The 10,000-nt window shown below is 38.4% G+C and overlaps 1 protein-coding gene across 9 annotated transcripts in view; it reads left to right on the top strand.

The window, feature by feature from the left end:
* Positions 1-10,000, top strand: part of LOC122245623 (uncharacterized) — a 46,972-nt gene that overhangs the window by 19,169 nt on the left and 17,803 nt on the right. For 7 of the 9 annotated variants that reach the window (XM_043003573.2, XM_043003559.2, XM_086545030.1 and 4 more), the window contains exon 3: positions 8,751-8,805. In XM_043003573.2, coding sequence (XP_042859507.2) covers positions 8,751-8,805 — 55 coding nt within the window. Of the gene's footprint in view, positions 1-1,905; positions 3,804-4,431; positions 4,834-8,750; positions 8,806-10,000 lie in introns of those variants that run through there. The other 2 variants (XM_043003593.2, XM_043003587.2) reach the window with 2 other exon arrangements.

The raw sequence follows: 10,000 nt of genomic DNA, 5'->3' as shown, positions 1-10,000 counted from the left end.
GAAGGCAAAGCGAAAGAAGACTGCATGATAGGAGTAGTGCATGATATACGCGATGCACTGGGATGCAGCACTAGTTGTATGTATGCCTCATATGCTGTCAGGTCACAAACCATGTAATAACATATATTCTCCCTCGCTGTTTGATACTAATCCTCTACCTAAGATACGCTTCGAAATATCCACCAGAAGAATATGCATGTGAATAAAAGTTGACCTCATGGCAACCCACTCCCTCATACCAGTTCCCCGCCCTCCTGGGGATAGACGCCGCACCCACTCTGGCGGATCACTATGCAGGCTGGAGTGCATGTGCGTCTCTTCTCAATATAGTACATGCAATATCTTTATCAAATAAATCCAAAGGTAATTTCATTGACTGTAAAGTATTTATAGTATCTGTCTAGTTCGGTATAAAGCATCGGCATATTGCATATACATATTCAGATTTTTTTTTCTTTTTAAACCACTCATAGATAAACAACAACTATCCATTGTTATGATGACACTTCAGCACGTGCTCCTATCCTAATTAGGTCAGTGACTTTCATAAAGGTCATTCACTCTGCCCTTTTTCATTAAAATACTCGATGCAGGATCATGCTTATCCCCACCATGACTTGCCACACAACCTTTTAGATATTACGACAAAAATATTAAGAAATACTCAGGGTTGGTTGAAGCCGAACTGAGCGGGAAGAATAAAGCAACCGATGACCTTTTCGTTATATCGGTAAATTCAATTACAGAAGTAGGTCACCCGAGCGAAGTCGCTGTTATGCCCGTCCTTTCGACAAAGCATAAACAAAAATAGTTATATATGTGGGGTACATAGTAGCTTTGAAATATGAAAGTTATTCTTAACAACGATCGCGAACGAATGTTCACGTGAACCAGGTTAATAACAAGTGTCATGGGTCGTTATAGCATATAAAAAAAATATTGCAATGGTAGTTCTCTGCACAAGATTGTACTTTAATTTAACAAGTTTATTGCGCTCTCCAAAATACTCCCGATTATCCGTATAATTTAATTGACGTTGTAGAATAAATTGTATTAATGCTGGCGCTACCCGGAAATCTCTCAGTTATAAAAAAAATATATTATTTGAAATAGTAGCATAAACATAGTGTTAAAATGCAAATTATGTTTATGACTCCTGCAACTCGGCATAAATCAAGCTGTTTTTATTCGCGTATCCATGCAGAGCCGCCGATTGCTTAGAAACCAACTGATCGTAACGAAACAGTGTGCTTCGTATCCTTTGCCTTTCCGAAGCTGCTGTGCTCACCGGCAGAAAGAAAACGACTGAATCAGCTGTAACTGTCGTCGAACAAAAGGGACTGAAGCTTCAATACAGTATATTGTATCTCTCGAAGCCTATACTACGCCACTGATTAATTAAAAATAAAATCACTTAAGCCCTTGTTGCACGCAGAGTCTATGATTATATCGCACTTAACAGCCGATGATATTTATCTAATGAAAGAGCACGGATTCGTCAGGTCGTTCAACTTTCGCCAAAGTTAAGATTAATTAAAGTTTAACCATAGCTTCTTTCTGCTTCACTTCCATCATGGATATTACATACGCCATATAATATACCTTCGAACGCAAGACGGAAAATGGGGCGAAAATTGTAAACGTTTACCAGGAATAAATGTGTTTTTTTCTACTAGTTTCTTCATCTATCAGACATTTCTTCCCACTTTTATCTCTCTTGAAAGAATGATTGAAAAGAGTTTTCCTCCTGTAAACATCTGCTGCCGTAGTTTGAAGGTGTTTATTACAAATAACTAAACAATATTTGAAAAATATTCTATTCTTAGTTATTTGTAATAAACAAATGATCTTTTCGGTTATTACGTTTAATTCTTTATTGTGTTTTGTTTTCAACAATCTAAAAATGGTCCCCTTTATCTCTTACACTTAGTTATGTTATATGTCCCGCACACAGTGCACTAATATTATTGCATCTGATAACCCTATTGCAAATCAAAAGACAAACAACAGGTAAGTAGCAGCGATTCACGTTCCATACTAAAACTTTTTATACCAAATATTCCTACAAAAGAAATCTTTCTAATGACTCATACCGCCCAAGAAGAGTTCCTTCCTACGACCCAGGCCAAGAGAGCACTGACATGGGTTCTAGGAAAGGGAGATGTCGTGATCACTTACACCCCCCTCACCCCCTCCTCCTCCTCCATCCCCCTCCCTTTCTCCACAAGATCAATCTACCCCGCAAGTTTTCCTTCCGCAATAAATTACATCGTTTCTTGTCAGACTTCCGTGTCTAGACTTGTCAGCATATTGTCTGAAACGAAGTTAGCATGCGTACACGATAAGGGAATTACGGAGCAGGGATAGCCTCGCCCCCTTGGTCTGGCTGACATGTCCTGCATCACCGGAATTAGCCAGTCGTCTTTAGGGAGCTGCGCCAATGCGAGAGCTTTCGCGAAGAGGAGGAGGAGGAGGAGGAGCAGGAGGGCGGGGGGAAGAAGAGGAGGAGGAGGAAGAAGAGGAGGAGGAGGAAGAGGAGGAGGAGGAGGGGGGAGGAGGAGGAGGGGGGGGGGACAAGGAGGAGGAGGAGCAGAAGGAGGAGGAGGAGCAGGAGGAGGAGGAGGAAGAATAGGAAGAAGAAGAAGAGGAGGAGGAGGAGGAAGAGGAAGAGGATGAAGAAGAAGAGGAGGAGGAGGAGGAGGAGGAAGAAGAAGAGGAGGAGAAGGAGGAGGAGAAGGAGGGGGAAGATGCCACACGCCAGCCCAGTGAGATTTGCACAATCTGCATGCTATACTTGCCCTGGCCATGTCCTTGTTTGTTGACAGTAATACAACGCAACTCTATTCCCGTGGGATTCGAGTTGGCCATGAGAAGAAAATTCGCTACACTTCATTACCTTTGGTACCTTGGGGGCGTGCGTTCGTGTATACGTTCGGGTACGATCATATTTTGGCATTCACTAAATCAGTAGAATACTTTGTTATTCCGTATTTCACTTTCACACTTAAACATGGAAGTATAATAATTTCGCAAATATTCCGAAATATGTATTTTTAGATATTCATTCATTCCAGCAACAGAAGGTTCCAGTCAACAGCTGATTCCAAATGACTAGATAGACGGATGCTATTCTTAGGGGATGATAAAGATAACTAGTCTAATTTAATAAACATCGCATGACGTCATAATGAAAAGCTTTAATGATTTAGTGATCTTTTTTATTATAATATATCGTTTTGTTGATCTCTTTGGAAGTCTGAATCGGCAGGCAGTGGTTGCCATGCGCAGGATCACCCTAGCCTCGCGCCCCCGAAAAGGACGTGCAGTTTTGTGCAAAAAATATATTTATTTTGTATCAGCATTTCTTGTTATATTTTACATGTGAAGTTAAATAAAAAGCGAAGACAGGTATCACCTTGCACAGCATGTTCATTGCGAGACATATCGGAGCCTCATGATTGATTTATAGCTTAGCAATCTAAATCCCAAAATGCAGTTTACTGTCTTCCCTCAACTGATCTTGATCGCAAAACATATCATAGCACATTTATAAAGAAGAAATATACACATACATAACAAAAACACAAGCAAACCTACAGCGTCAGTTTAACGATTTAGAGAGAGAGCGAGAGGATGAAAGAGAGGAGAGGTTTTGCAGGCAGCAGAAGGTTTCCTGGTGAGTTTCCAGACAGACGCGAGCAGTGTTGCCCGGCGAGGAGCTCCAGCAAGTACTCTGAGCGGAAGGTCATCATCATGCCTCGTCTGGAGGAAGGTCATCTTCACTTTAGTGGGCCCAGAGATCGGTAGTTATCCCTCAACGGCCTTTATTTATGATCGCATTTGTTTTTTTTTTCGCTTAGTTTTGTGAGAGGTTAAAAAAGGAACGGGACCTTAACTCTAGACCTGTTTTTATTTAATGTTGCTGTTTGCAGAATACTGGTTCATAGAATTATTGTAACTTAGCTTCAAGGACGGAGTAAGTACAGCATTAATTGATATGTTTCGGCATGTTATTTACAATGATTTGCATGGGCTGTTGCAAAAGCATTACGTCCCAAACCCCTGAGGACATTCACCCACTCGAGCAGACCAGACGAGTCACGGGTTACCATGAATCCGTAATTGAAAAGTATCGTGAATGTATTATTGCAAGATATCGATCACGACAGCGAGGGCCAGCGGGGGCGGTCGAGCCCGGACCGTCATGGTGCCACCAGTACCTAACAGCACCGCGTCGCGCTTGCTCGTCCGGCCCGCTCTTCCTCCTCCTGCCCCTCCTCCCGGCTGTTGCGCTCGCCTTTGGCTCCCTCCGCCCCGCTCGCTCCCTCGCGCCGCTTCTCTCCAACTTGCTTTGTCGCTGCTTTTCGATCATAACGATACGTGACGTTTGTCTTTTATCTGATGATGTAGTGATGCCAAATCAGTGTAATTCATGTATACTGCTGAGTATGCCATGGAAAGTAGCGAAGAGAAGATGACGGAGTTATCGCCGTGAACGCTAGCGGTAACCAGACATTATAGTAAAACTAACTTAATTCCCAACAACATGCCAGTCGAAACCATGAGAGCGACACTTAGTCCACACAGCGAGCACGAGTACACCGTCCAGTGCCAGTGCAATTGCCACAAACCGCCCTTACTGCCGCCAGATTTCGTCTTAGGAGGCAAAGGGTCGCCGCAGGTGCCGTGGTCAAGGCACAACTCCCCGAGGACCAAAGGCTCGGCCACGGTCACCTGGGAGAACGATGGCACTGGAGCCACGAAGGTGTGGTGGTCACGGCACACTCGGGGCAAGACAGGAGGAGGATGGAAAAAACCGGAAACGGTGAAAAGGTGAACTGAGACATTCGTTTGCACTGATTTTCTCCTCAGCACAAGTTTACACGGGTCTCTACTTGTTGCCTCTCATACTTGTATTAAAGAACGACTGGGTGTATGATTAACGCTCTTGCTAAAAGGATAATGTAACATACACAGCTGTCACGTCAGTCATTTAGCTAATAATGCGGTATTTGATATCTTGTTATACAATGTATCCAGACTAGTTTATAGCATAAATACGGCTATTTGGTAGAAGATCTCCATATATAGAATGATTGCATAACCATTCAGAAGAGAACGTAAGCAAGGCACTTCCACCTGTCGCGCTAGCTATGCGGCGCTCGATGATGGCACCACGTGTTATGCGGGGCGCTTGCACGAGGCTGCTCCAGCTCGCTCACTCGCGTAGTTAGAAAATACTAGATTTAAGTTGATTTCGGGGGGTGTTTTTCCTGCTATTGATCAGTCCGATATTTAGACCATTTGCAATTGCACGTGTAAGATTACGTCGTTATAGCTTGAACGTCTTTATTTATGTTTTCATCGATAGCTACTTGTGGGAGGGTTTCTGTTGACATTATTTATTTAAGGACATTCTCTTTTATATTCTATATCTATATGATAAAAAAGCTTTCCTGTCATATTGTAGCATATCATATTTCTTATGCATATGCACGACAGCACTGTTATGTTGTTTGTGTGTTTGTACAGCAACGGCCGTGTCCAAGTATCGCGTGATGTACCGATCTATCAACTACATACCAGTTATGTCTATTCGAATTTCTTTTGCATTCACAAATTCCTAAATCTTTGCATTAACCACACCTGGCTATAGCGTTCACACCAGCTCTACCCATGCACTCTGTACTCACTTTTCTTGCACTTATTTACGGGTACCAGTCTTCTGTATCATGTCTTCATACGGATGACATGTCTCTCTCTCCTACACCGACAGTCACCTGCCTGACCTGTAAACGTCCTGTTCCTTAATTAAAGTCTAGCAAACGTATCATTACCTAAAACACCTGTTTAGCTATGCGGAGGATCATAGATGATATAATTTTGCGTCTATCATTTCATCTTGTATTACGTCTGTCTAGATGCCATTCCCACTACAAAAGACATGTTTTCATGCCCAACAAAACTATCATGTTCGTCTCTGCAACATCTGTTACTCGCCTCTCTATCCACATCTGCCTTGCCTTACACCTGTCCACGTTCTCAGATGTCATGCCTGGCAATAAATCAATTTATTGGCAACAGCATTTGTTGACTCTAGAGATGTTTCCACTTGTTTAGCTTAGCCACTGAAGCGAAATCAATGTTGCAAAACTCAGAAAGTTAGTGTGACCTTTTTTCAAGAAACAGAACCTTTTTTTTGTTGAAAGTTTCGCAGCATAACGTCTATATATACTTTTATTTATATCTATTTATCTATATCCATTTCTCTCTCTCTCTCTCACTCTCTCTCTCTCTCTCTCTCTCTCTCTCTATCTATCTATCTATGTATCTCTATATCCCCCTCTCTCTCTCTGCCCTCCTCTCTCTATATATAAGTATATATATATATATATATATATATATATATATATATATATATATATGTATATACATATATATGTATAAATATGTAATGTATATATATATATATATATATATATATATATATATATATGTATATAGATAGATTGATAGATATAGCTATATATATAGATAGATTGATATATACACATCTATCTATCTATCTATCAATCTATTCATATATATATATATATATATATATATATATATATTATATATATATATATATATATGTATATATATATATATATATATTATATATATAATATATATATATATACAATACACATATATATATATATATATATAATATATATATATATATATATATTTATATGTAATATATATATAAATAGATAGATATAGATAGATACACACACACACACACATATATATGTGTATGTATATATATATATATACATATATATATATAATATATATATATATATATATATATATATATATATATACATACATATATATATATATATATATAAAATATATATATATTTATGTATATATAGACAGATATATATACGTATATATATATATATATATATATATATATATATATATATATATATTATATACATATATATATACATATATATATACATATATATATACATATATATATATATATTATATATATAGATATATATATATATATCTATACACACAGACAGATATACATATACGTATATATATATATATATATATATATATATATATATATATATATATATATATATATTCATATTCATATGTAAAGGAGGGATAAGAAAAGAGAGATATTTCGGTAATACCATTCGAAATAGTTCGGCACATAGGCCACTCTTAAGTTCAGATCCATATCTCTATCATCACTGTGTTATTTGTATAATTCATCCCAGCTTTAACGAATATGTTCTTCCGAAATGATTTTGCTTTCGTTTTAAAATATTGTTTGTTCAGTTGATTAGGTGGAGACCAAGGCGTTCTTGAACAAAGTTTTGACGTTGATATGTCTCTTTATGACCCAACTTTTATGGAAATATCGCACACTTAATATTTTTCACGATTTGTGCCCTAAGGTATTGCACGCCCTTGTTAAGCTTTGGTTTCATCCCCATTAACGCTTCAGCCGTTGTTGATCTTGACCTTTTGTTCGCAACAGATCCACGATGAAGAACTATATACGGAAAGTATTTTTCTTGATTGAAATAAAATAAGGATGAATTGTCGTCGTTAGAATCAAAATCAATCACGTGGGATGCGTTTCCTTTGTTCCTGGTTGATGTATCAATCTTTGTATCTGATTATATTATCACGTTTATGTATGTATATGTATTTATTGTATTTTTCCAATGATATTGATTAAATGGTAGTAAAAAAAATGATGTTACAAGGACATGTAAACTTTGAACACCACTTCATCAGTAATCATCGAAATAAGTTCAGCTGTGGTGATGACATTTCAAACCCAAGAGAGTATTCCCCAGAAGGCCATTCATGAATTAAACAAAGAAGCAATGGGTGAAGAACACTATAAAACTGAATGAACACTTTAATCACAATCGGTTTCGGCGGCAGCAGATTCGTGGATTTCCATTGCGATGTGTATTTTATAGCAGGAAATTTTTGCTTGAGGTTACTTTCACCACAGGTCCCCACTGAAATCACCAGACCATTATTTTTGGATAATGCACCTTGTCATTACGTTCTGTTACACGTCGAAATCAGTGGTAAGTTTGTCCAAACAGCTGTAATGTATGCATGCGCTACTACATCATTGCTTTGCATCATCTAATGGAATGCAACTCGAATATCATCTTTCACTGATATTCAATGTTGAACCTTATGGTACAGATTAAGGACTGTGTTTTATGTACATATTTATGTAATTAGAGTTTAGTACAAAAGATGTAACTACCCTTCCGTGCATGTCCACATCAATGCTATACAGTTTTACATTACACTTCAGTAGCAAAACTGTTTATGCTTCACTAACGCTATGAATCATTGGTGATGTCACAACCTTTGACACTTTATATTCTCACAAACAGAACAAACTGTCGAAGGCCTTCAGTCTCAGAACTCTTGTAGCGCACAGAGGTCGCAACCGTTTTATTTTGTCGAACATACAAACTTCACAATGCTTCCGAAACGCTCATAATACACATACACCATCGTACAATCTAGACAACACTATATACACATACCCTCACAATATCTCATGAGTCCCCAACACACAGCCTCGTGTAAACAAAACTGGTTGGTCTACATGTGCAAAGCGCCTCCCTATCCATGTCTAGACGAGTTCCCAGGTCCTCATGAATAACCTTAAGTGTTTTTTTTCATCCCCGCAGGATGGGCAAGACCAGCGTAGAAACAACGACTCGCACCTATAGCAAGGATGGCAAGGTAAGGCGGTAGCTCCTACTCTAACAAGGTATTCAAGTGGTTAGGACACTTTTTGGGGGGTCAAGTTAAGGCATGAGCTCCTACTCTAACAAGGTATTCAAGTGGTTAGGACATTTTTGGGGGGTCAAGGTATGGCATGAGCTCCTACTCTAACAAGGTATTCAAGTGGTTAGGACATTTTTGGGGGGTCAAGGTAAGGCATGAGCTCCTACTCTAACCAGGGTCTCAAGTGGTTAGGACATTTTTGGGGGGTCATTATTACTGCCGTTGTTATACTCTTAATGATTTTACGTCGACTGTTCTGTTAATGAAGATTTTGATATTATTCCTATTACGATGTTATCAGTACTATTGTTGATCTTGATATTAACATTTAAACCACGAAAGTTTTTTCTTGCCATTAACGTCATGTATACTAGGAAAAGACCGATAATATTATTCCTGTCATATAATTCCCAAGGCTGAAGTTTAAGGCCATGCTCACCTTCCACTGGTTCGCAGGGAAGGGTCACCATCATATCGTCATATCCCGAGAGCTGATAGGGCGGTACATGAGTAAGCTCTAGGGCGATAGTAAGCTCTATGTACAATCTAGAAGGTTACCTCACATGACCGATACTTATCCCTCAATTGTTTCACCTGCAAAGCTGTCAGAGCGATGTCAGAGTTTTTATCATGATAGCCATTTATGTCAAAGGTACGTTCATTATTGTGAACTTATTATAAAATCAAGCTGGGACAATAAATTGATCAGAGTATAAAGATAATTTCTTTATACATATATTCTTATCTATTTTTAAAAAATGATCCAGAGTGTCACTTTTATCAATTTTATTAACTTTGATATCACTGCTTATCTTGGACTTGGATTTGACTTGAAGCTGTGAGATTATGTGACTTTGATATTATATGTTGGTTGTCGAAAAAAAGTAAACCAATTGCGTTTTTGACACGGATTACATATTCACGATGGATAGCTAATAGATAAGGCTATAACGTACGAGTACAGAGATTACTGTACATCTAGAATTCACCCTCATGCAAGTATTGAAGTTTGTACCTTGCAATATAGAAATCTAACTGTGGGGAGGAGGTATTGTATCTATTCCATAGTAATGAACGCGTGAATTGAAGTGGACATTACTCTTGATTGACATTGAAGGGTTATCAAAAAAGTTTTCTTCGGGAATCTGAA

The sequence above is a fragment of the Penaeus japonicus genome, unplaced genomic scaffold, assembly GCF_977035675.1.
Source record: "Penaeus japonicus unplaced genomic scaffold, GWHDUDI00000001_assembly GWHDUDI00000016, whole genome shotgun sequence".
NCBI classification, from domain to species: Eukaryota; Metazoa; Arthropoda; class Malacostraca; order Decapoda; family Penaeidae; genus Penaeus; species Penaeus japonicus.
Note: the sequence above shows the minus strand (reverse complement) of the source record. Positions and strands in the feature narration are given on the sequence as shown.